The 27,428-nt window shown below is 47.6% G+C and overlaps 1 protein-coding gene across 1 annotated transcript in view; it reads right to left on the bottom strand.

Annotated features, from left to right (window-relative positions):
• The window catches only part of TMOD1 (tropomodulin 1), an 84,446-nt gene that overhangs the window by 39,735 nt on the left and 17,283 nt on the right, over nucleotides 1-27,428 (bottom strand). The window contains exons 2-3 of the mRNA XM_044265294.1: nucleotides 24,707-24,872; nucleotides 5,562-5,718 (exon numbers count right to left, since the gene is read on the bottom strand). Coding sequence (XP_044121229.1) covers nucleotides 5,562-5,718; nucleotides 24,707-24,826 — 277 coding nt within the window. The 5' untranslated portion in view covers nucleotides 24,827-24,872. The remainder of the gene's footprint in view (nucleotides 1-5,561; nucleotides 5,719-24,706; nucleotides 24,873-27,428) is intronic.

The raw sequence follows: 27,428 nt of genomic DNA on the forward strand, positions 1-27,428 counted from the left end.
CTCCAGATTCAAGGCAACTTTTACCAAAATTCCAATGTTCCCCCCCAACTACTACTACTTCTTCTTCTTCTTCTTCTTTTTTGTCAAAATAGAAAAGCCATTTCTCAAATTAATAAGGAATCACAAGGGGTCCTCCAAAAGGCAAAATAATCTTAAAGGGAACAAACCTAGAGGGCTTGGACTCGCTGACATCAAAACTTACTACAAATTTAAACAGGGTGGTATTGACAAGGATAGACATATTGACCACGGGATAGGATAGAGAGTCCAGAAATAAACCCCCACATCCATGGAAAATTGATTTTTGACCAGGGTACCAAGACCATTCAAGGAGGGAAAGAATAGTTTCTTCAAGAAGCAGTACTGGGGGTGCCTGGGTGGCTCAGTCAGCTGAGTACCCGATTCTTGGTTTTGGCTCAGGTCATGATCTCAGCGTCATGAGATCAAGTCCCTTGTCAGGCTCCACACTCAGTGCGGAGTCGGCGTAAGATTCTCGCTGCCTCTCCCTCTGCTGCTCCCACTGCACTGTCTCATTCACTCTCTCTCTAAAACAAACAAACAAACAAACAAATAAATAAAATGTTTGTTTTTTTTAAAAAAAGAAGTGTTGGGCCTGGACATCCATACACAAAGGATGAAGCTGCACCCCTATCTCACACCATATACAAAAAAATGAACTGAAAATGGATCGACTTGAATATAATAGTTAAAACTATAAAACCCTTAGAAGAAGAAAAACATATAATCTCCACATAAAATCTTCATGACTTTAGATTTTGCAGCATATCCTTAGATATGACAACAAAAATTTAAAAATTGGTCAACTGGATTTTATCCAAATTTAACATTATTGTCCCTCAAAGGACATTATTGAGAAAGTAAAAAGACAACATACTGAAATCACATATCTGATACGGTCCAGAATCCAGAATATGTATTTTTTTACAACTTAACAATGAAATGAAATACAACCCAATTTAAAAATGGACAAAGAACTTAAAAGATATTTCTTCAAAAGCAGCCACTCTGGAAAAACAGGATGGAGTTTCCTCAAAAAGTTGGAAATAGAGCTTCCCTATGACCCAGCAATTGCCCTACTGGGTATTTACCCTAAAGATAAAATGTAGTGATCTGAAGGGGCACGTGTACCCCAGTGTTCATAGTAGCAATGTCCACAATAGCCAAGCCATGGAAAGAGTCTAGATGTCTATCAACAGAGGAACAGATAAAGAAGATGTCATTTATACACACACACACACACACACACACACACACACACAGAGGAATACTATGCAGCCATCAAAAAACACCAAAATCTTTCCTTTGCAGTGATGTGGATGGAACTAGAGGGTATTATCGTAAGTGAAGTAAGTCAATTAGAGAAAGACAATTATCATAAGATCTCCCTGATATGAGGAATTTGAGAAATAAGACAAAAGATCATGGGGGAAGGAGAGAAAATTGAAACAAGAGGAAACAGAGAGGGAGACAAACCATAAGAGACTCTTAATCTCAGGAAACAAACTGAAGGTTGCTGGAAAGAAGAGGGGTTGGAGGGATGGGGTGGCTGTGTTATGGACATTGGGGAGGGTATGTGCTATGGTGAATGCTGTGAATTGTGTAAGACAGATCAATCACAGACCTGTACCCCTGAAACAAATAATATATTATGTGTTAATACAAAAAGATACTTTTCCTCAAAGAGGATATACTTATGACCAATAAGCACCTGCACAGATGCTCCGCATCACTGTTCATTAGGGAAACGCAAATCAAAATCACGGTGAGATGCCACTTCACACCCACAAGGATGGCTACAGTGAAAACCAAAATGGAGAATAACAGATGTTGGCAAAGATGTGGAGAAACTGGAACCTTTTTGATTGCTGGAGACTGTGTAAAGTGGCGCAAACATGGAATTACCACGTGATCCAGGAATCCCACTCCTGGGATTATAAGCCCCAAAGACTTGAAAATAGGTACTCAAAAACTACGTGTACAAGAATGTTCATAGTAACACTAATCACAGTAACCAAAAGGTGGAAACAACTAGAATGTTCATCAGTAAGCAGATGAATGGATAAACAAATTGTGTCATATTGTTCAGTCACAGAAGGGAACAAGTGAGTGCCAAAAACAACATGCTAAGTGAAAGAACCCAGGCACGTTAAGTCACATAGTTTATGGTTTAATTCATAGGAATTATCCAGAAGAGGTAAAGCCACAGAAACAGATGGTGGTTGCCAGGGACTGGGGACAGCAGGGACTGGGGAGTAACAGCTTATGGGGCACAGGTTTTTATCTTGGAGTGATGAAAATGTTTTGGATCTATATGGAAGTGGGGGTTTCACAGTACTGCGGATGCACTGAACGTGAATTGCTCACTTTACAATGGTTAATTTTATGTTACGTGAATTTTATTGTTTTACTTCAATTAAAAAAAAAATGTTCACTTTGGTTATTGATTGAGAATTGCCTGAAGTGGGGCAAGAGTGGGAGCCTAGACCTGGTGAAACTGGAAAAGGACAAAACATGCAAAGGGAACAAAACGGTTAAAAAGAAAATCTGCTGTAAAAATGAATGATGCAATGAGTAGGTTGGCCCTTCAATAAATGTGTCAGACCTATGGTTCCTTACACCCCTGTGACATGTGCCTCCAGCAGGGTCAGTGGCTCTAAGACACAAGAGGGGGTCTGGACTTCCTCCTTTCCTTCATCTTACTATTTGGAATGTGGATATGATGGCTGGAGTTTCAGCAGCCAATATGGACCACGATTACAAGAACATATTGTTGAAAAACAATATACAGGGATGGCAGAATGAAAAACTGGAGAAGGTCTTGATTGCTAATCTCAAGGAAGATGCCCAACCAGCCCAGAATGCCTACCCCTGTAGCTAAGCAAAAGAAAGTTAAAACTTTTCCTTGATTAAATCTCTCTTATTTTACTTTTCTCCTCCACATGTGTAGTCAAATCTGCATGAAGAATTCAGTATAATTCTGCCTTAAAAATATCCTGCATGAAGCTTTATTCTGATCTCCCAGTTGAGCGAGAGTGAATGAAAGTCCAGATTCCTTACGACTTTGTGCCAGTTTATGGTTCCACTACATTCTGCTTGGTCTTGCAGAGACGGGGGTCCTGTTTCCCCTCAACCTTGGCTAGTTCTAGGTCCGGCACTGGGTAAAGAGATGTTCAGTGAGGGCTGGACACCATGGCCTTGAGTCTGCCCCATCAAGCCAGCAGGTGTCCTTCCTCAACACTCTGCTGAGACCCTCACTTATTCAAACTATCAAGACTCCAACGGTCATCACATAAATACTTTTTGATGAGGATGCTGGTGGTAGTGGTGATGATGGTGAGTCTCTGAGATGGGTCACTATGTGCAAACAAAGAAGTTCTAGCTGCCCCAAGGAGGGCAGCTAGAACTTTCATGAAGGTGGGCAGGCTCTGGGAGTCTGGAGAGCTGTTCCCGGCTCCACACCAGGCCAGCATTCCACGGGAGGGGCAGCAGGATGGGTCTGTGTACCGCCCAGATTCCATTTCCCACCCCCACCCACCATGTCCAGCTCCTTCCCTTGCAGGGTGGCGGGTCCATGGGGCCATGACTCACCCGTAGTCCACCCAGGTGTGCTCCTGACTCTCGGTGTCCCCATTTTTCAAAGGTGCAAGTGGGACAACAGGAGACCCCATAAGGCTGCACGAAATCCAGAGATTCTATCCTTGTCTGCTGCGCAGGACTCGCCCCTCGTGTCTCACTCAAAAACCTCTCATGCCCACTCTCTCAGCCGGGCACACCCGGCCCTTATGGTCAAGGCCTCCTCCTCCCGCACCCTCCCCAGCATGCCTCAGGCCACACCATCCTCTGACATTCTATAACCCAAATGCCCCTTGGGCTTGCCTGAACTTCTCAAGTTTCTGTAAAAGCTGAACTAAGCTCCGAGTCCAGGGTTTGTGACGGCTCGACCTCCTCCCCATGAGGCACCCCCCTGCTTGCTTTTTTATTTGATTATTTATCACACAACAGGGACACCGAGACAAATGCTATAGACTTGGACTCTGGGCTCAGCATGTTTATAGTCTGGGGGGCGGGGAGAATGGAGGAAACTGCAAACAAGCAACTACACAATGAAGTAATTGATCAGAATTAACGGTGTCATTCAATCCAATGCTTCATAAAATGCTTATCGGGTGCTTTCCACGTGTTAGTGTTTATTAGGTGTAGATATCACGACGAGCCAGACAGATGTGGTCCTTGTAGCTGGGGGACTTACAGTGTGAAGAAGCAGCCCACAAGACTCCCTGTGGACTTATTTAACTTTAACTCATTCATTCAACAACTCTCTATGAGCCCTGCTGTAGACCAGGCCCTGTGCTGGGTGCCGGGGGTGCTGGGTGAGCAAGACCAGCCTGAGTCCTGGGCCTCGCGGGACTTACAGCCAGTGGGACAGACGAGTGATACATAAGGAGAAAACGTTAAAGTGGAAATCACTCTGAAAGACACATATGCAGGCTCCTGAGATGGACCAGAACCCAGGGGGAGCTGAAGGGACTGTGTGTCCTAACTAGGGTGGATGGGAAAGGCTCCCCTAAAAGAGAAGACGGCACAGTTGAGAGCAAATGGATAGTAATAGGTAGGACTTATTTATAGCATGTGCTATGGGCCAGATGCCTGGCTAAGTGCTTTACAGGTATCTTAACTCAACCTTCATAACAACCTCACAAGGCTGGTAATAGTACCTTCTTCATCCCCATTTCGCAAAGGAGGAAATGGAGGCACAGCAGACTGAAAAATATGCTCAGGCTCACGCAGCTAGTAATCCAGGCTGTGTTTCTAACCATTAAGCCTCTTACACAGGGGAGGAAGAGCCAGCCATGAAGACAGAATGGAGTCAGACAGCTGGAGCAGCGGTCCAGGAAGAGGGAATACGTGTAAAGGTCCTGAGACAGAAAAGAGCTTGGGATGTGTGAGGAAAGGAAGGAGGGTGTGGGGCAGCAATGGGGTGAACAAAGGTAAACATAATCCAAGAGAACAGCAGAAGGGTTTGGAGTATAAGGGGCAGTCCTGGAAGGGTTGGACAGTCAGGGAATGCTCTCTGTTTCCCAGTCTTCTAGATGACTTCTGCTGGGGCAGAGAATCTTAGAAGGACAGATAGAGAAGCACTGGGGAACGAGCATGGACAGTGAGGGCAGAGGGAGGTGTCCTTGTTCCCAGTTTGCACAGCACAGGACTTGCACAGGCCTTATGTCCTCATGTCATGACTAATAGTTTTCACTTTCATTTTCAAAGGTGTCTACATTTGTGTGAAAAACAATCAGAACACCCTGGCTAAAGGGGATTTAGGGGAAAGTTTTCCTGGTCTGGGTATATAACACACTTTCCTTAGTTTACCCAAAACTTCATGAAATATACATTATGTGTTGATGCCCTTGGTGTTGGGTTTGTGAATTTGGGCCGGGCAGGCATGAGGGCAAGGAGGCCCAGTCACACATGGCTCAGCACAGGGCCTGCATACAGGTGGCACTTGACAGTGATGCAATTATAAGAGCAACAGTATTCAGTACCTCTCTTTTCCCCTGTGTAGGGGACCAGATCTTCTCGGTCTTTAAACTCCTTTGCTTGCTTTTCCAAGTGATCCAAGAGCTCCTCCCTTTTAAAGGGGCCCGTGGGCGCCTTGGTGGTCTGATCCTTCTGCCTCAGGCCTGCAGGCAGCAGTGCATTCTATAGTGGAGGTTGTGGGGCCGGGTGACAGAGAGAGAAAGAGAGAGAGAACGAGATAAAGAGAAAGAGAGTGGTCAGCAGCTGAAGGTTTGCATTTCTCCCCAAATTCTTCTTGGACCCATGCAACCTCAGAGCCCATCAAATCAATCCAGGTCACTCATTTCCATGTGAGGGATCTGACACCCAGGAAGGGCAGGGACTTGTCCAAGGTCACCCACCAGATGAGGGCCATAGCTAGGCTAGGATCCAGGTCGCCATTGTCTAGAGTCTCTAAGCCTTCGATGATTCTGAAGGCAAGGGGGTGAGGAGGAAGCCGACACAGGGCTTGGCGCAAAGGGGCCGTCTAAGAATGCAGCCATCAAAAGAAACGAAATCTTGCCATTTGCGACAACATGGATGGAACTAGAGCGTATCATGCTTAGCGAAATAAGTCAAGCGGAGAAAGACAACTATCATATGATCTCCCTGATATGAGGAAGTGGTGATGCAACATGGGGGCTTAAGTGGGTAGGAGAAGAATCCATGAAACAAGATGGGATCGGGAGGGAGACAAACCATAAGTGACTCTTAATCTCATGAAACAAACTGTGGGTTGCTGGGGGGAGGGGGGTTGGGAGAAGGGGGGTAGGGTTATGGACATTGGGGAGGGTATGTGCTTTTGGGTAAATGGGAAGGGGAGGTGAACCATGAGAGACTATGGACTCTGAAAAACAATCTGAGGGGTTTGAAGTGGCGGGGGCGGGGGTGGGAGGTTGGGGTACCAGGTGGTGGGTATTATAGAGGGCACAGCTTGCATGGAGCACTGGGTGTGGGGAAAAATAATGAATACTGTTTTTCTGAAAATAAATAAATTGGAAAAAATACATAAATAAATAAATAAAAATAATAAATTAAAAAAAAAGAATGTGAATATAATTATGTTGGCATTTGGATGCAGGATAATTACAGCTATTGTACCTATAGTGGCTGAGGTGAGAAGCAGCCCGAGGGCCTTGAGTTAGGTCCCTGAATGCAGAGTCGGGCAAGAAGCAAGAGACTCAATAACCAAGCGGAGAAAGGCTCAGCAGAGCTGTGGTGGGATGAGGCGTGCTTTCGGGCTGCAGCCCTGGCCGGCCCTCCCGGCTTCTTTCCACCCTGCTGACAGGCCATGCGCAGGCCACTCTGTCTGTTAAATATTTTGAACGTCGCCCTTGGAGATGGGTGTCTCAAGAAAGATAGCATCAGCCAATCCCCGTGTTCCTTCTTCAAACATGGTTAGTCTTCTAGGTGTGGGCTTGCCTCCGAAGCAGACTAGAGTCAGGGTAGATCTGAGTCACGCAGGCTTCCCTCACCTCAGCCCTCCCTGTGCCTTAGCGATTCAAAGAAGTCTGTGGTTGCAAGGATGCTTAGAGATTTTCTAGTGCACACAGCTGCCCTCCAAGAGGAAACTGAGGCCCAGAGCAAGGAAAGATTTGCCCAAGGAGTTTCGGGGATAGATCTAGAACAAAAACCAGGGTCCTTCTTCAGATGCAGGGGAGGAGGGCAGTCTTCACTTCTAGTCATTGCTCTCTCCCCACCCCACTTTCACTCAGGGATGTAGCGAAGGATACCGGGAAGGCAGAGGGGAACAGAATCTCACCCCACTTCTTGCAGCAGCCCCCAAGCCAGCTAAGCTAGAGAGCCTTCCCACCTCCAATCTCTGTACCATCAAAATGCATAGCTTTGGCCACTCCCACACAGTCTGGATCCTTTGGAAAGCCCCCTCTGGGAGGGGATGGGGATGACATCAGGCATATGAAGACAGCTGTGGGCCTGGCCACTGAGAGCGAAAGCTCAGGAAGACAAGACCACTGCTTTACTTTAGTATGATTTTTCACAAGAAGGTTTACCACCATCTACCACAGCGGGGCTGCTCCCCTTGGAGCCCTGAGTGCAAATGAACCTGGACCATGAGTCGGCAAAGACATTTATTTGGGAGTTGGAACATGTTACCAAAGGACGACCAGTAGGTAGAAAATCAAGCCATGACTGATTTGGGGGTGAGCATCAAGAAGATAAATGATGCCACAGACACCCCAGTTTCCCTGAAGCAGCCGTCCTCAGGTACTGTCCACCATGACACACTGGATGATGTGTGTCATGGACGGATGAGGCCCACAGGAGAGGCAACTTCCGTGGGCATGGCCCGGGCAAGATGGGGCTTGCTGTGGCCAGCGGTGTGTCCATGCCTTCTCTCCCATGGTGGGGCACTCATGGGGACTCAAGTGAGAGAGAGAACCACCTAACTGTCCCATAAACCTCTGTCTGTGATTACCCACTGGGAGCAAACCAGATTCTCTGTGACATGCCTGCAGCTCACAGTTGACCACCCCGACAGGCTTACACCCTGGCCTGACGTGGGCTGACTCCAGCTGTACAAGCATGGGCAGGTCGCCTCGTCTCACAGGGCCTCAGTTTCTAAGGCCATAAAATGTGAATAATCAGCTCTCTCAGGCTTGTTGAGCTAATGCAGGAAGAGTGCTTAGCCCACCGCCCAGCGCTCACAGATTGCTACTTCTGGTCAGATGGAATTCCTTTTAACAGGAGATGGTTACCAAACATGTATGTTGAAATGGAGATGTATTATCCAAATAGATCTCAAAATTCAAAAAATGAAGACATGCAAATATAAAGCATGGAAAGCAAGCGTTTTCCCAACAATCCCCACAATGGAAGACCTGATAGGTTGTCGTCACTGTAAAGGGTTTTGACAGCTGCTGTAAGGTGCTGGGGCACGTGCTGGCCCTTAAAAGCTCAGAGATGGGAGAAACCCACAAGGCTAGAACTGAGGGGGAAAGGGCTTGCAAACTCACATCTCTTTTAGAATATATCTGATAGCGGCCACTGCTTTAGTTAAAGTAGGGATTCTTAACCTTGGCACAATTAACATTTGGGGCTGGATGATTCCTTGTGGTGGGGGCTGTTCTAGGCATTGTCAGCTATAGGCCAGCATCTGTGTCCTTGACCTAATGAATGCTGGTCAGACCTCATCTCCAAGTTGTGACAACCAAAAATATCTCCAAACACTGCTAGATTCCCCCTGGGGGTGGGGGCCAAAATCACCGCTAACTGAGAACTACTACTAAATTGAAGCCCATATCATCACAACAGGGGAATGAAGATCTTTTTAATGTACTTTAAAAATATCACTTATACATCAGGTTAAAGTATGGTTTCATTGATTTAAATCTTCACTGAAAGCAGTTGATTTTTTTTAAGAAACAAAAACTTCAAAGGCCATTTCTAACTTTGTTTATTGGATTTTTAAAGTAAATATTGAGACTATAACCTCTTTAAAGTTTTTTTCCTACTAAGTGATATACTTAATAAAACATAACATTATATTCAATTAAAAATATGCAGACTGCTGCATATTTCTTAAACTCCTGGTTATTTATCATTTTAACTTGTTTTCAAAAATGGCACATGCTCTCACATGATACATAAAAATTAACTTTGAGTGTATCAAAGATCTAAATATAAGAGCTAAGACTACAAAACTTTTAGAAGAAAATAGGCATAAATCTCTGTGACCCTAGATTGGGCAATGGTTTCTTGGATATGGTACTAAAACAATAAGCACCAAAAGAAAAAATGGATAAAATGACTTCATCGAAAATAAAAATGTTTATGCTTCAAAGGAGCCTAGCAAGAATGTGAAACCCACAATTTGAGAGAAAATTTTTGCAGATCATCTATCTGATAAGGGTATAGTATTCAGAATATATAAAGATCACTTATAACTCAAAATATAAGATAAGTAACCCAGTTTAAAGATGGGCAAATGATCTGAATAGACGTTTCTCCAAGGAGGACATAAAAACGGCCAATGCACATATGAAAAGATGCTCAACGTCATTAGCCATCAAGGAAATGCAAGTCAAACCTAGAATGAGACACTACTTCGCACCTGCCAGGGTGGTTAGAGTAAAAAAGACAGGTAATCACAAGTGTTGGTGGGAATAGTAGCCCAGGAGCATTTTCAGAGTAGCCAAAAACTTGAAACAACTCAAATGTCCATCAAATGATGGGTGCATAAACAGAATATGGTACAGCCACACAACAGAGCGCTAGTTGGGGATAAAAAGAAATGTAGCAGTGATACACATTACAACATAGGCAAAACCTTGAACACATCGTGTTAAGTGCAAGAAGCCAGGCGAAGGACTACAATGTCGGAATCCATTTATATAAAGCTTCAGATCTGCAGAGACAGAAAGTAGATGATCGGCTGCCTCAAGCTGGGGAGCCTGGAGAGAAATAGGGGTTTCTTTTTTAGGCGATGAAAATGTTCTCATGTTGATTGTGCGAGGTTGTACAACTCTGTGACTATACTAAAAAAAAAAAAAAAAACAAGACCCATTGCATTGTACGCTTTAAGTGGGTGAATTTCACAGTATGTGAATTACATCTCAAATACAGCTGTTATTTAAAATGGCATATGTTGGGGAGCCTGGCTGGCTCAGTCAGTTAAGTAGCCAACCCTCGATCTCAGCTCGGATTTTGATCTCAGAGTCAGGAGTTCAATCCCCACATGGGGCTCTATGCTAAGTGTGGAGGCTACTTTAAAAAAAAAAAAAAAGGCATATGTTATCTAGGGGAAAATTATAAAAATGGCTGAAGCAGGAGCTAAACCACCGGGGACCGCCAGGGACAGGAAGCTCTTTGTGAGCCTGTGGCTGGTAGGGATGGTGAGACTGGCCAGAGCTGGCCAAATTTAAAATGGTGTCCTGTTTGATGATGTGGTGAGCCTCACTGTGTAAATTAGTTATGGAGAAGTTCAGTGGGTGAGAAAATACTGCCTTGGATCTCTCAGAAGTCTCAGAACCTAAAACTGAGTCTCAGATACAGGCTACCCCATTGGTGAGGAAAAGAGCTCCCACAACCATTTGGTTGGTGGTTCTGACCAGGAGAACACCAGGTGAACACGTACGAGTGGACAAGTCTCTTTCATTCCGTATTCCTTGGTCATTCAACACACACCCCACGTGTCCAGGCAGTGTGCTAACAGGCAGGGCCAGGACCCTGCAAAGAGATCTCTAATTTGGAGCAACTGGGGAGAGGGGAGGTCAATGGAGGAAGTGGAGTAGAATGAGAGCAGAGTGTCCCTTACTGCCTGCATGGAGAACTCTGCATTGTTTTCACTTTTTGAGTTAATTAAGATCCTAAACGGGGGTCAGCTTGACTGATCAGCAAACAACAGTTCATGGCTAGCCATTCCGTTGCAGGTAAAGGTTGTCTACTTCCACGCCCATGGTCATTGGAACCTCTAACCTTGAAGAAACCTGTCTTGTTCTCCTGATCTTCAAGTGTGTGCAGGGAAATCTGCTGGGCACGTCTTCTCTGTGGTTAGTTCTAAGGGAAGCATCGGTCTGGCTCCCCCAGGCCACACATCAGTGGTACTTTGAGGGGGACAGTTTCTGACAGGCATATGCCACACATGCGTCTTCCCTCCAAAGACAGGTTGGTGAGGGGTGAGGTTTGCATTTGGGAGGACGAGCTCAGTCCCTAGGACTCAGAGCTTGTATTTACATCCCTCCTTATACTTGGAAATGTACTCCTGTGACGAGGACGGCTCTTCGATCTGAGGCTACAATGTTATGTGGGAGATGTTTGGGAGTGGTGGGGACTGGGGCACACTGGGTTATCCAGTGCCTCGCTATCCAGTTCCAGAATTATCTCCATGTGAGGATATGGGTGGTGCTATTAGATCTGCTCATCTTTATGTGAAAGCACTTGATTTTTAAATACTGATACAAAGTGCAAGTATTTTAAAAGCAATGTTCAGGTCACAGAAAATACATCTGCAGGCCAGATGGGGTTTGTGGGCTGCCGCTTTGCCACATCTGATCTAAGATTCCTATCAGACTAGAACTCAGTGTAGACAAAGTCAACGTATTCACTCATTTATTCGACAGATAATTACTCGAGTGTCTTGCCCATGTCAGGCTCTGGACCAGAGGAAGAAAGAGGTCTATTCATGAGTTTTCAATGTAGTGGTTTTAAAAATTATAAAAACCCATGAAATTTTTAATAGGTCTTTAGAAATAATCATAGAGGAAAAAATTAGGTGAGCTCTTCCTGTGGTCCCCCACTCATGGGTTTTTAAATGGTGACTTCCTTTTAAATGCTGGAAAATTAAAACTCGGATGTGCATCTTGGCAGGTTATCATCTTAGTCTGACTTGCACACCCACGCTCTGGAGTCCAGCTGTCCAAAGGACAATGTAAAGTTTGACGGATCTTAACAGGGCTGTGAAGAGCACTAATATCCTGCCAACAGGGGCCAGTAAGGCCAAATATCAAGTATTTGCACAATTATCATTGCTATAGATAGTTAGGGCTACGTCAGAAGCCATCCCAGCTAGGACCACTGTGGGCTTGTTCAGACATGCACACACGCACAACACTCAGGCAACACACACACACACACACACACACACAGTATTAAAGGGGCTGCAAAGCTCTAAGAGAGCCTGCAGACCAATTCTTTCATTTCCAGTTGAGGAAACTGAGGCACAGAAAGAGCCAGAAAGTCCGAGTTTACATACAGATGACACTGTATATAATTTGCATGCCTAAGGATCAGTGTGACCCTTTCCAGGCCAGTGTTTGATCATACATAAAATGTGCCCTCCTCTTCTTCTTCATAGTGACCAAATTAATAAACAACTTTATCACTTTTCTCAAATAAAGCATGTCTAAGGTCAAGGGAATATGAGAGGTGCCCACCCCCCACCATGGTCCGAGCTCCAGGATCCTGGATTCCTGTGCTGTGACTGAAGCCCACACAACTTCCCAGCAGAGAACGGGCCACAGAGGACAGTGTCTCTACGGCAGCCGAGGATCTGGGAGGAAAGGGCCTGGCTTGACGTCATCCGCTGGACCGAGAGCCGGGGACTCTTGACTTCCAAGCCACAGAAAATGTTCCATCCCACCTGACAGCCTTCCTCTAGGAACAGACCCTGGAAACCAGATGTGGTGCCATATGAGAACCAGGCCTCCTCTCCAAGTGTTAGAAAGCCAGAGCTCACCTCCTTATCAAGCCAGTGTCGGTTTACAGATGGAGAAACGAAGGCCCCGAAGCATGGGGCTCCCGTCCTGGGGTAAGAGTGAAACTCAGGAGGCTCAACTGCCCAAAATGCCCACTGACTTCCTTCCCCCTCCCATTTTAAACGACCTAAACCTATCCTAGATGTCCCACCCCTGCCCATCACATAGGGAAGGACAAACATTTTATAGGCCAGTCAGTCACACCACTCACTTTTACAAGGTAGTGGGCCAAAAAAAAAAAAAAAAAAATATATATATATATATATATATATATATATATATATATATATAATTTTTTTAACTGGACTTGAGGATTTTTTTTTTCAGTTAAAATGAGGCCCTGTAGACCCTCTGGGTCTGGATGATACGGAGCGCTCTGCGTCTGCATTCCTGACCAGCAGCTTCTAGATTCCACTAGAAATCTCTCAGTGGGGCTTCAACAGAGCAAGCTAGCTTGCTTGTTTGCTTTCCCTTTCTTTATTTCTTCTTTCCTTCCTTTCTTCCTTTCTTTCTTATTTTATTTATTTATTAGAGAGAGAGAGAGAGCAAGACCACAAAGACCGAGAAGCAGGCTCCCCGCTTAGCAGGGAGCCAGATGCGGGGCTCGATCCCAGGACCCTGAGATCATGACCCGAGCCAAAGGCAGATGCCGAACCAACTGAGCCACCCAGGCATCCCATCAACAGAGCTTTCTTGTCACACGTGGGGGACTTACCCTGAGAGTGTAACAGGAGCAAAGGGGGCCATACCACTCATGCCCCAGGCACAGAGGGGACAAGTGGGGCCCAACCTCTAAGTGCCCCTCCCTCTTCAATCATAGTGCCACTCCAACACACTCGGGGCATCTCCCCCTTTCCTCATTCTTTCTGGAAAGATCCAAGCCTTCGGCTCAACTGCCCTGACCTTGCTGTAGGACCAGCAAAACCCAATAGTCGCTATCTTCCCCAGCCAACTCTTCTAGGGCATTAGCGCTGACATCCAAAGGTAGCTCTGTGGCCCAAGTCCAGTAGCTGCAGTAGCACACTTGGTCATAACAGCACACTTTATCTCATTCTGGTGTTCACAACACAAGCTGGGCCAAACTGTCCCTTCCCCGTGTTCTGATCCTCTTTTTCTGCCTCACGTACAAGAAGAAAGTTCCACTGCTGTGCTGGGCCCTGGGCATCTTGAGAAAATGAATGTGGGATCCTGCTCCACGGGGTTCACAACTGCAGGGGAGACGCGCGTCCAAGTATGAGTGATTGCTCTTGGCTTCCTGGAGGAGGGGGTTCCCAAGCTTGGTGGGCCCCAGTGTTCCAGTCAGGAAAAGCCAGGGCAGGAGGACCAAGGGGAGGGTGTCACAGGGAATAGAAAGCACATCACAGACAGAGGTATGGCAGAACGAGGGGCACAGCCTGTCTGGGGGAGTGTGAAGCTGCAGGGTCCTGAAATGTCCCACCCCGTGCATACTAGCCTTGTTCAAGCTGCCGTGGCTCCAGCTGGGAGCATGAAAGCAGCCTCCAGGCTGGCCTCCTGGCTTGCACCTCTCCCTCTTTACTCCTTCCCCTTCCTGTCAGCCAGCCGGACCTCACCAACTTCAGCGTCCGACCAGGTCGCACCCCAGTCCACTCACAGATGTCCAGGGCCTCTACTAACCTACAGAGTCATAGCCAAATTGATCAGCCTGGTACAGAGAACTTTTCAGTTTGACCCCAACCTGCTCCAGCCTCCCAATCTTCCCCTCGTCCAGGATCCCAGGTCCCAGCCTCTCTGGGCTGCTCCACATTCCACAGCCTCACCCTGCTCTCCTGTTGCCATTCCTACGCACAGGCCGTGCCCTCTGCCTGGCATTCCCTCCTGTCTCCTCCCCTGCATTTGTCTTTTAAAGTCCTTCCCCTGGGCACCCTGTTTGGCTTTTGCAGGGCTCCCCACATTGATCTGGAAATTCTCTATCCAAACTCCTCTAGGCATCCTGCCCGTGCTTATATAATGTTACCTTATTCTGTCTTGGAGCACACTATGTCTCTCTCCCCAGGGAGACCCAGTGGGATGTATCTTCGTCTTCTCCGCCTCCCCGGCCCCAAGCACTGGGCACTAAGAACATGTATTCAGAATAGTCCCCACCCACACGGCCCTGCTGCTCCCGCTGGGGAAGGCTGGTATTACGTGGACACCCTCCAGGTCAGCATCACACCTGTGGTCAAGGCCACCTGACTGCTGCCCAGGCAGAGTTGGGGGAGGGGACATATGAAAGGTGCCAGGGTGGGGGTGTCCAGGATGGGGCCAGTTCACAGATGGGAGTTTTGGGAAATGCAGACTGGCCTCATGGGATGTTTTCTTTAAGGGCCTGAATGTGGTTCCTCCCAGCTCTGCCTTGGACCCTTTGGCAGAGTAGGACCTCAGGCCACCAAGCTGGCAAACTCACAGTGACAGTCTCCAGACAGTCCCCGATATCATACCTCCCCTTGATTGGCACTAAAAGCACTCTACTCTTAGAGCTGAGCCCAAGGCCTCTGAGACTAAAGACTACTTTTCCCAGGCTCCCTTGCAGGTCGGGTGAGTGACGTCACGAAGCCATGGTCAATAAGAAGGGTCCGGTGGAGAGTTCTAGTAACCTTCCTTAAAGGTTGGTTACATATGGTTTTTTCCTTTCCTTTTTCTCCCCTTTTCCTCTTGTCTGATGTCTCGTGTGCAGCTATGACAGCCACCACCCTGGACCACAAGGGTGAGGATGGTACCCCAGGGCTAGCTGGAAATGAGCTGGATGGAATCTGGGAGCCTGGGAAGTGTGGGGAGCTGTGCTCCATACCAGCCCTAAAAGGCCCACTTCTGGGCTCAAACTTGAGGGATGAATAAACCGCTGCTCATGTCACATTATCTTCAGTCTCTTACACTTGTCACCAACAGCATCCTCTGCCTGGCAGAGGACAACCTAGGGCTGTGAAGCCACAGACCATGCACTTGGTGTTCTCTGACTTCGGATTCTCCTCTCAAATGCAGTTCAAAAGCCTTTTTAGCATCAAGCCTCAGAATAAAGGTGTGAACTCCATACAGATGCAGCTTACTGCCTGTTAGTTTCATTTCCATTCAACTGAACAGACACTGAATGGTGGGGACACTCAGAATTTCGACATCTGATTGGGGAAGTTGTGTATTGCATAACTTCAATTATATTATATTACATTACATTTATGTGGACAATGTTTCCTGCAATGCACAACTTATACAACTGTCCCTGGCTGCGCTGTATTTGGTGGTACAGTGTGGCTCCAAATTCAAGAGGCCTAGATTCTCTTGGGCAAAGTGTATATTCAGGTTCAAGAAACATTTATTAAGCTGCTACTGTGCGTCAGGCATTGGGCTAGGTGCTTTTCATACATCTAACCATCCTTCCATTTGTGTGTGTGTGTGTGTGTGTGTAAAAACAAACATGAAAGCCTGTTATTCAGAACAGAGCTATGTTGCAAACTAGGAGATCTACAGTCCAAATTGAATGCCAAAACTTGGGTTTGTTTGGCTGTGCATTTAAATGTGGCATCAACATTTTAAAAGAGGGAACTTGCATATAAAACATCACATGTCCAGGGGCTCCTGGCTGGTTCAGTCGGTAAAGCATCTGACTCTGGATTTTGGCTCAGCTCATGATCTCAGGGTCGTGAGATTGAGCCCTGCTGGAAGCCTGTGTAAGGTTCTCTCCCTCCCTCTCCCCAACCCCTGTTGCTAAAATAATTCAGATTCCAGTATCTCTCAAAAAATTAAATGATCTGGCAATAAAGGCCCCATAGGGCCTTCCGTCCACCTTGGCAACAATGGGCGGGGCTGAGCGGCAAGTACCCTTCAGTCAAATACAAACTCTCCTGTTTGCCTCAGTCCCCGCCACTCCCTACTGTCGCCAACACAGAGGTCTAGAATCAGGTACCTTTCATCACTGACTGTGTTGTTAGTGTTCTTCCTGGGAGGTTAAGTTGCCAGCAAAAACTTTCTTATGTCCACATCTCTTTTAAGAGTGGAAAAGTGAAAGATGAACCAGGATGGCCATGTTTCTCGAGAAACTGGTGCACCTTCCTTCCTTCGCTTATATTACCTTCTTAATGTGGGTGCTCGGTTTGCTCCCTCTCAAGTGGAAAGTGTCCAGGAGATGGGGAGCAATGGGGAAGAGGCTAGGGGTGGGAAGAGGGGTTTAAACTTTATCTACAGGAGTGCCTGAGTGGCACAGTCCATTGGGTGTCCAACTCTTGGTTTCGGCATGGGTCATGATATCAGGATTTTGAGATTGAGCCCCACGTCGGGCTCCAGGCTCTGTATGGAGTCTGCTTGAAATTCTCTCTCATCCTCTGTCCTTCACCCCACCCCCCACCAGCCACTGTCTCTCTCAAATAAATAAAGTCTTAAAAAAACCCTTATCTACAGTGATTTTTTTCTTTTTAAGGGTGATCTGAATAATAAAAGGTAAAATTTTTACTTTTGTTACATCTAGATGAAGGGAACATAGTATTTTCTGTACTTCATGTGTTTTGAACATTTCCCATTGAAAACGTCAAAATCAAAACGGAAATTGCTCAGTGTCCTCAGTGTGGGGCAGGTGCAGTGCTGTGAGTTAGAGGGGGACAGGCAGGGAGGTTGGGCCTTGAAAAATGGGAGACTTTTTGAACTATAGGGTGAATGGCTCCAAGACCAAGAGGATCCCCCAGCAAAGAGGCAGGGAGGACAGGGGCGGCTGGAGAGCTTGCAGGGAGGTGGTCATGGGCCAGAAGACAGAGGTTAGGGTGGGGACACACTAACACCTGGCCTCACTCACCCTCACCCTGCCAGGTCCATCCTTGGCTCTGTACATGGCCGGCAGTGTTTCTAAGGATGTGTGCCTATTTTTAGAGCAGAGATTTATTTCTTTCCATTTCAACTGTTTACTTCTGTCCTGGGCTTACAATTCTGCTGGTTTGTGTTGCAAGGGAGGACCACAGCTCTCTGGACCAAACTTAGCTGCTTCCTGCCTGGCCAAGAGCGTCTTCTGGCTCACAGGGTACCATCTGGGGAGTAGGGAGGATTTTAGGATTTTGTGGGGTCTGATGTGAAGCAAAGTCGTGTGACAGAAGTCCTGCATTCTCTTCCTGGGTCTGCGACTGACCCACTGTGTGACCTTGAATAAGAACATTGCCCTCTCTGGGCTCCGGGGGTAGGGGATTGCTGTTGTTTTGATTTTTCATCATTACAATGTCAATACTACGTCTGATGTCATAGGGTTGGTATGAGGATCCAGTGACACACATAAAAGCATCGAGTGAGCGACGTGTGTCCAGGAGGGACCCCATAAATGAGAGTTTCTTTAGCTGCATTGTGTACATATATGCAGGGGGCGGGTGAGGGAGGGTTAGAAGGTGTTTAGGTGTCCTTTCAGTGCTGGGAGTCTACAGTTCCAGGTTTTCTCCTCTATTGTTTCTTCCTGTTGTTCATGGCCCCTTGTTCTCAGAACTCCTGATGCATTATGGATGAGGAGAAACAGGTCTGCCTGAGCCTCACCTCCCACCTACCAGCTGCACGATTCTGGTTGTCCATTTCTTGTTTTTTTGTTTTTTTTTAAGGATGTATGGACCACAACCTTTAAGGACCTATCTCATAGGATCCTTGTAGTGATCCTTGTAGAGGTGATGCCCATACAACACTTAGCACAGTACCGGCCTGTAAGAAGCCCTCCACAGAAAAAAGAGCTATAATAATTATTTTGGGCCCTGCAGGGAGACTGCTCCTTCCCACTGTTGTTTCTGAGGCTATAACGGGCCACAGCCTCCCAATCGCTGACTTCAAAACCAACCCACAGAACCCAATTTCTTTATAAGGTTGGGATTATCTCTACCATCTTCCCTCCTGCTAATATTTTAATCCTTTTACTGAAACACTTTAGAAAAATTCTTCCTTTTCCCCAAAGCTTCGTTATCAAGCAGTATTTACAAGGAAATTCTTGGTTTGTTTCTTCCTTCCTTCCTTCCTTCCTTTCTTTTTTAGAAGATTAGCATGGATGGTGAAACTCACCTAACAACTTCAAAGGAAATTGTATTGGGAAAGAACAACTTGCTGGTCATTCCCCATCCCAAGCCCTGGCAGGCCCCATCCCACAGGTGCTCCCAGGAGGTGGTGATTAACAGCACAGGCTTGAGGAGCGGGACTGGAGGCTCGAATCCCAGCACCGACTGTGTTACAGCTTGGGTAGGTTACGTCCTCTCTCCAGGCCTCAGTTTCCCCATCTTTAAAATGGGTCCCATGACCAAACCTGTTGGAGGATTAAATGAGATCATCCACACAAACTATGCCCACGGCGCAACCAGTAAACGTTAACTACCTACTGATCCCCTAAGAACCTGCACACGGCACCCGGCACAAGTCACAGTATGACAGGTGGGTCTTCGATGTTTCTCTATGTTGTTCCTTTCCCTCCACTGCCTGGCGCAAAGGCGATCTTAACCAAGGAGTTGGCTCGGTGTCACGGCGGCATCCACTTAACTCCAGAGAGACGAGAAAGGGCAGATCCTCTTGGGGAATCAGTCAACAGTGGATACTTTTAGCACAGGGAGCATTCCTCTCCCGCGGGAGTCCAAGGGCAACAATCTCATGATAAGCTCGAGTTTTTCCAGGCCACAGAGTGAGAGATAGAAAGTTTCAGGGACTTATTTTTCCCCCTTGCTTTCTTTCTTTCCCTCTCTCTCTCTCTCTCTCTCTCTTTTTTTTTTTTTTTTTTTTTTTTAAGTGCACAAGCTTGGAATCCTCTGCTGCAAACAAAGCTGCTTTCCAACTCCGAGTACTCTACTCTGTCACGTGACCCCAGGGCTTAACAGTTGCATCACTGAAACCCTAACCCCCTGAAGTGTCAGCTGAATTCAGGTAATCAGACTGCTGGGTGCTGCTTGTCAAACCATAGCTGTTTAAAGCTGGAGGGGGTGTCAGAGGTATCCAGGCTGACTGCTCCCCTTTTTCAGAGAGGGAAACCCAGCTCCAAAGAGGGAAGATACATGCCTGAGTTGGGAGAGGAGCCAGGACCGAACACGGACTTGTGCCTTTCAGGTTGCTTCCAGGAGGAAAGGAGGGTGATTTTGCATCCAGCACTCACCCCTACAAAACCAGAGCACATCTGTGGCTCAAACTCTTTTGCTGAGACCCCCGCTGGGCTTCAGATTGGCTCTCAGAACCATGTCATGGCTCCTCACTGCCTAGGGTAGGGCCCTGGACAATTTACTTCACCTCTCAGTTTTCTCATCTGCAAAATGGGACTGATAACAGCACCTGCATCACAAGATTATGATGATGGTGGAATGCATGAAGATTTTCAAGGTGCTTAGAACAGTGCCTGGGCATAAGAAGTGCCATGTGTGCCCCTGTTAAACAGAAAAGGAAGTAGAAGCCGTATAGAGTGTCCCAGACAGGGCAGAGGACCTGGGGCCTGATCTCATTCCATTGGGACCTGTGACCTAGAGCAACCTCCTTCCCCTCTCTTGGTCAGTTCCTGCTCTGAAAGTTGGGGGCATGGGCTCTCCTGGTCCCTGTGCTCCTCCCGGATGGCTGGCACCAGACCTCTCCTGGCACCAGACCTCATACCTTTGGCCTCTCCCTGTGCTGGCCTCAGAACACAGGCCAAGGGCAGGTGAAACAGAGCTGGAATGTTTGTGCTCTCGGAAAGTAGGGAGCCCACTAGATCTTTTTGAAACTCACACACTGACTTGCAAATCAGGTAATAGAGACATCTCCATGAAAGGACCAATTGTGTGGCAGGAACAAAAAAACTCCACTGGTCTCTGTTATCTCCTATCTTCTCTCTGACTTTTCTTTCCTTGTTCTTGGACTTAGAGAGAAACGGGTCTTTGAAAATGTCCATTTTGAAACCACAATGGTATGAGAATCACGGGTCTCTTGATTGCTCAACCCTTCTCCAAATCTGAAAGCACATTTATTTTCCTCCTTTTGGAGTGGAAGCTGAGAGAGCCCTTGGAGCCTGTCTGGAATCTGAGCCTCTACACCCTGGTCCTATGACGGGGCAAGTTAGCTTTCTGAGCCCAGGTTCTCTGTCCCTCCAGGGCACCCACCCTCCTGTTGATCTTCTGGGAGGAGGGTAAGGGTGCTGGCTGTGTGAGGGGGGATTTGCTACCGAGGCCAGAGACCTTGATTTACTGGCGGAGCCCTTTGCCAGGTTAGAGCTGAACCGGAGCTCCCAGCTGGGGGTCCAACAGGCCTTAGGTAAGGGCTATACTCCCGTCCTGAGAAGGCTCTTCTACCTCCCCCTTGTCCCCTTCAGGTCTGATGCTTGGCTTGGACCTTTGACACCATCCTTGTGACTTGCAGACACAGCCTCATCTCACTCCAACCCCACCTGGAGCAAGAAGGCCAGAGACAGAAGGCTTTGCTCTTCATTGCACTGGGGACAGCAGGTCTGCAATATGGTGGAAAGCTTGTGGGGAGGGGTGGGGCCCTTCCTTAGCTTCGGAAAGGAACTCTCCCACCAACCAGCCAGGCCTTCCACCTCCTACCCATCTCACTGGCACCTCCTTTGGTCCATCTGTCCTCAAAGCTCCTGAAACCAGCGAGTCCACCAAGTCACTGCCCCTCAAAGATTCCTCGGGCCTGCGGAGAAAAGTCTAAACTCTCCAGTTCCACCCCATCCCCCCCACCCCCACCACCTACCAACCAAAACCCCCTTCCAAGGTCATCTAACCCCCACAGAAACCGCACTGAGATTCTAATTACCACTGTCCCCAGTTGCCTTTTGTATGTGAGCTTTGCACGCAGCCTCCATTGGGCCTAGAATTCTTTGTTTTTATTCTTGACTCAGAAAAATCCCAGGGCCCAGGGCCCCAATCACCTGCTCTGTGAAGCCTCCCACCAGGAAGAATCAGTCGTCTCCCTGAGCTCCCCGTCTGTGCCCGCGGAGGACGCTGGTTATCACGCTTGCGCTCCTCCAGCCTGAGCAGACTGACACGGGATGGCAGGGTCCCCACCAGGCTCCCCTGTGGTGGCCTGCACAGGGCCTGGTACCCGGCAGGTCTCTATGCCATGTTTACTGAGCTGGCAAAAGTCACTGCATCCCCTTTGGTTCTCACTTTTTAAAGCTGCTCGTTTGCGTAATTCTACGAGACAGTGGTCTGGGATTGAATTAGAACAGAATCATCTCACAGCAATAAAGCTGGAAGCCTGGTTATTCCTTGCCTATAGTGCTTGTTTTTCCCGAAGCCCAGGCTTCAGGGCAGCAGGAGTGCAGGGGAGGGAGGAGGAGATCCAGGGTTCTCGCACCAGCACTGCCTTCCAAAGCCCCGGAGCGGCATCATCAGAGGGTCCATCTCCTCAAGGCTGGGTAGGCGGATGTCATAATAGCAAGAGGCTTTTGTCATTCTACAGGGCCTAGGGCCCAGGACCCCTAGACTGGTTATCTGGGTTTTCTAGAAAGAAGACCTTTATTTGAACCTGGAGATAAGGTCAGGTTAAAAGCACATGGCAGCTGAGCCCTGAAGGGACTATTCAACTCCATCATCTCATGGATGGGGGACACTGAGGCCTAGGGAAGGACAGCGACTGGCCCAAGGTCACATGGAGAGTAAGAGACAGGCCCAGGGCTAGCCCTGGGACAGCTAACCTCTAGTCCTGCATTTCTCCCTCTACTCTGGCTGTGATCACTTGAAGGTTAGTGCAATGGTGGAGTGGTGTTCTTTTCTTCACAGATCACTGTTAAATCACAACTGAGCGATGACAGGTTTTCAAAGAAAGGTGTGAAATGCTCCATTTTTAACTAAAAATATACAAAATGGAAAATTCAGTTCCTTCAGTAATATTCATTATGTACTTTCTCCAGACTGAGCATGGACCTGGGGAGCTGAGTATAGATAGAGGAGGAAGGCCCCCGTCTAAAAGGCCACCTGGGAATCCCTGTCTCAGCCCTGCTCATGGCTCCTTTGTGGTTGGTCAAACCACACACCGGACTGGGGAGCCTCCTGCCCCTTGAGCCTGTGATCCTGATGGCAGAGGCCAATTCTGAGCATTAAACATGCTTTTTAGATGTGCCAACCAAGAAATGCAATGATAAAATTGTGTCCCACAAGGGAAAGGGACACTTGCAGTACTTCATTCTTCAGTTAATTCCTTCTACAACTCAGGGTCCCCGCGACCCTGCAGCAGCTAGCTGGAGAGAACAGTGGAAGTGGCTTTTGCAGACGTGCTGCAGTTCCAGGAAGGGAACAGCACCTTGCGGGGCTGGTTCTCCAGAAGGCTCTACTTGCTCTGAATCTGTGTCCAGCACCTGGTGCTATTTCTTCACTAATGAGAATTCATGGATCCAGGAATCATGGATAGAAATGGAAGATGGCCTTCTCACTGTGACCCCTAGTGACATGTTTGCTTCCTATCCCTGTGACCTTATGTTCTTCTGGCCTGGAGGTCTTAGTCCCAAAGGGAGGAATGCTTCCACCAGGAGACACAACATTAATTCCATTGAACTGGACATTGAGACTGCCGCCTGGCCCTCGGGGCTCCTTATGTCACTGAGTCAATGGACACAGAAGGAGTTTCTCTACTGATCAGGGTGCCTGATATGGAGTTGGGCCACTGCCCCATGAGGGAAGTACAGAAGTGTCTGCCTGCATCCAGAGACTGCTGACGGGGCCTCTTACGAGCACCATGTCCTGTGACTAGAGTCAGTGGTAAACGACAACAGCCCAATCCAAGTAGGTTACCATGGGCCCAGACCCTTCAGGAATGAAGGTTTGAGTCATCCAACCAGGCAAAGGATCATGACCAACGAGGGGCTTGCTGAAGGCAAAGGGAATACAGAACGGGGCGTGGAAGAAGATAGTTACAGCGGCAACAACCATGTGACCAGTTAGAGAAACAAGGACTATAATTGTCATGAGGGTTTCCTCCTCATTTTGTTTTGAATGTGTGTGTGTGTGTGTGTGTGTGTGACTGAAGCAAGTATCTTTGCTTTTTTCCCCTCTCTTACTCTCTTATCATGTAGCATAGGAGGTACTGATTTTATATCGTAGTACTTAGGCATTGTTAATTTCATACCATAGCCCTTAAGTATTATGGGATATCAAGGACAGGACCACTTAAGGACTTCACGTCCTCTTCTGGACTCTCCCTTCCTCTTACAACCTCGTTACTGTCTTTATAATGAGAGAAGTAAGATTTCAGATGCGTATGGCTGCAAAGTGGGCAAAGAGTAGACTTGTGATGGTTAATTCTATGTGTCAACTTGACAGGGCAATGGGGTACCCAGATATTTGGTTAAACATTTTTCTGGGCATGCATGTAAGGATGTTTCTGGATGAGATTAACATCTGAACCTGAATAAAGCAGACTGCCTTCCCTAATGGGGGGGGCATCCAATCAGAAGTTCTGAATAGAACAAAAATCTGGACCTTCCTGACCCTCAAAACTGCCTTAAGTGGTGTAACTGGTTTACCTCCTCCCTGCAGACTCAAACTCAAACATCGGCTTTGCCTGGGATTTGCGCCTGCTGGCCTTCAGACTGAAACCACACCATCAGCTCTGCTGGTTCTCCAGGCCTTTGGACCCAGGCTGGACCCACATGGCCAGCCCTCTTGGATTTCCAGCTTGCTGACTGCATGTCTTGGGACCTGTCAGCCTCCATAATCATGTGAGCTAATTCCTTACAATACATCTCTTCCCTTTGTGAATATACACATTCTACTGATTCTGTTGTTCTAGACAACCCTGACAAACACAACACACACACACACAGCCCTGCAAAAGGCAGTGTTATTCCAGGGTCATTGCTACAGAAGGAAACACACAGCCCTGCAAAGGGCAGTGTTATTCCAGGGTCATTGCCACAGAAGGAAACAGGAAGAAGTAGCTATGGGAAGTCTGCCCCTGTCCCTTCCCCAGGTGGTAATGATTGTATCCCCGCAGCTGTCATGACATAGTCCCCTTTCGTGCCTACTCACATCAGGGTCCAGCTCATCCAGCTCATTTTCCAGGGTCCTGAGCTCTTCCTCCGTGAGGGCTCCGAGGATTTCATCTTCATCCAGGTCCCGGTATTTCTCTAGCTCTCGTCTGTACGACATGGTAAGAGAATCTGTGCTTGTCTTCCGGCTTTCTGTGATCTATGACCTACCGGAAAGAGAAAAATCTTAGAAAGACCTTTCTTGGATTTTCTCTTTCAGAGCAAATCAATGCTTGGCGGGCACGCGGTGGCCCGGCACACTCTGTGAATGGTCAGGACACTCTAAGTCGGATTAATTCTCCATGCAAGGTGAGAGTCCTAATGGCATGTGACCGACTAAATTGTAATTGATGATATTGGCATGGCCATTAATTCCAAGGAAACGGGGAACTGTAAGTGGTTTGTGAATGCCTGAAAACTATTTATTCTTTAAGTAGTTCTGGCGTTTTTCTGTTCAAACGCCCTCCACCCTTCACCCCCTGCCCTGAGGGAAAACATGAATGGTGGAAGGTCTGCCAAAGCTGATTTTATAAGCGGAGGGGTGTCAGTTGAACACCTGCTCCCTGCAGGTCCTTCCACTACAACATCTCGATCAAGCCTCGCAGAAAGCAGCCAGCGATAATCGCCAATGTTTACTACCACATCCAAGCCCTGGGTTAAGCATATCACAAGGATTTTCTAATTTAACCTCTGAGGGAGGTATTTGTTGTCACCCTCATTTTATGGATGAGGACATGGAGCTTAGGGAGGTTGAGTGACTCATGGGAATCATGCTTCCAGGAAGTTCTAGAACCACCGTATGTATCCTGATCTGCCCTAAGCCCTCTGTCCTCCCTGTTGGCTCAATGTGTCTGGTCATAGGACAAGCCCAGCTCACACATCACCTCCTCCGTGAAGCCTCTGGTGTCCCGTCACTAAGCAAAGCTCACTCCGGCCCTCGCGCTGGGTCCACACACTCCACTCAGCTCACATCCATGGCCTGTGACGTTCCCCACTGCCAGGGTGCCAGTTTGCTGCATCCCACTTCCCCCAGGGCCCAACCCCGGGGCCACACATGCAACAGGGTGCCTTTTACTGAAATGAACCTAATTGCAGTTCTACCTGCATCAGGCAACTCTGGACTCTTCTCCTTTTGGAAAACGTCAGCTTGCTGCGGAAGCTGCCAGCATCTTTGTGTTTGAGCCTGTTCCCCCCTTAGCCCTCTTTTCTGAAGCTGACAGGCTATACAGGGAGCAGTAGCTCAGGACTTCCCTCAATGCTGTGGAATGGAATACACTCCTGTGTACAGCTGTTAGGGGTTGAATTGTGCCCCCCCTGCAAATTCATCTGTGGAAGTTCCAGCCCCCAGGACTTCCGGAAGCCAGCACCACACTGCAAGGAAGAATGTGACATTGCCTGGAAATAGAATCATTGCAGACCTAATTCGTTCAGTTTACACAAGGTCGTACTACAGCAGAGTGAGATCCCCATCCAAGGACTGGCGGCCTTGTAAAATGTGGAAATTTGGACAGACACACACTCGGGAACATTTGTGAGGCTGAAGAGACCAGGGTGATGCTTTCAACAGACCAAGGAACACTTCAGACTGTCAGCAAAGCACCAGAAGCAGAGGGAGAAGCCTGCAGCAGACCCCATGGCCCTTGGAAGGAACCAACCTTGCCGACACCTTGATCTTGGACTTTCAGCCTCCAGAACTTTGAGGCGATACACGTCTGTTGTTTAGGCCATGCTGTTTGTGGTACTTTGTTACGGCAGCCCCGGCAAACGAATTCGATCAGTATCGCCTTCACCAGCAGTTTGTGTTTTTAGATCCCTATGCAAACACACACACGCACACGCACATGCACGCACACGCACACGGACACCCATGGCTCCTCTGTGACAGGACTGATGGGCTTTTCCAGCATAGAGAGAAAGAGGAAGGAAGGCTAGGAAATCAAAAAGCTGGAATAACTGTTAACTAAAAACAGTCCGTGCACTTAAAGTTCCCTAAGCCGACAGGAAAAGCCTCCATTTCGGAAAGTAGAGAGACGTGTTATTAATGTATGTCTGTGCGTGTGCCAGCATATTTGCAGGAGAAATACAGCAGGCCGGTCTGATAAGAGACGACTTGCTTCCCAAACACAGAAAACCCCAGTGCCATCCTTTTCTCTAAGAATGGCTCAGCTTGGTCTGACGTCTTCCTTTGCCCAGACCCCAAGAATGTGATGTTCAGACCATAAATGGGTCCCCCTTGATTCATTTCTTTTTATTTCCAAAGAAAGCACAAGCAGCTGACAATGCCTGGTATAGATGAAAAACAAAAAACAAAAAACAAAACCAAAACCAAAAAACAAAAACTTCTGTGAATGCGTGCAGAGAATACCCTAATTTGGCTTTTCTTGAGTGGAACCAGGAAAGCTTCTATAGCCAAGAGGGACACCAATGAAGGGTACAGAGGCTTCCAGAACTAACTCACAGAGAAACCTCTGAACTAGCTGACAAACAGGACAGTAGGAAGAGCAGTTGCAAAGGCATGAGGAGAGAGACGTAGGTGGTGACTATGGGGTCCTTGAAGGAGGGACAGACAGGCCACCTCCAGACATGCCACCCTGAGGGGTGCAATCATGAACATTCCCAAAGAACCCCCCTGCTTAGTACACACAGGGAAGGGAAGTTAACATTCCTCTTACACACTCCAAGGCACTGTTGAATTTTAAAAATCCTATTTCGGAGGTACTAAA

This window comes from Neovison vison, chromosome 9 (assembly GCF_020171115.1).
Source record: "Neovison vison isolate M4711 chromosome 9, ASM_NN_V1, whole genome shotgun sequence".
NCBI classification, from domain to species: Eukaryota; Metazoa; Chordata; class Mammalia; order Carnivora; family Mustelidae; genus Neogale; species Neogale vison.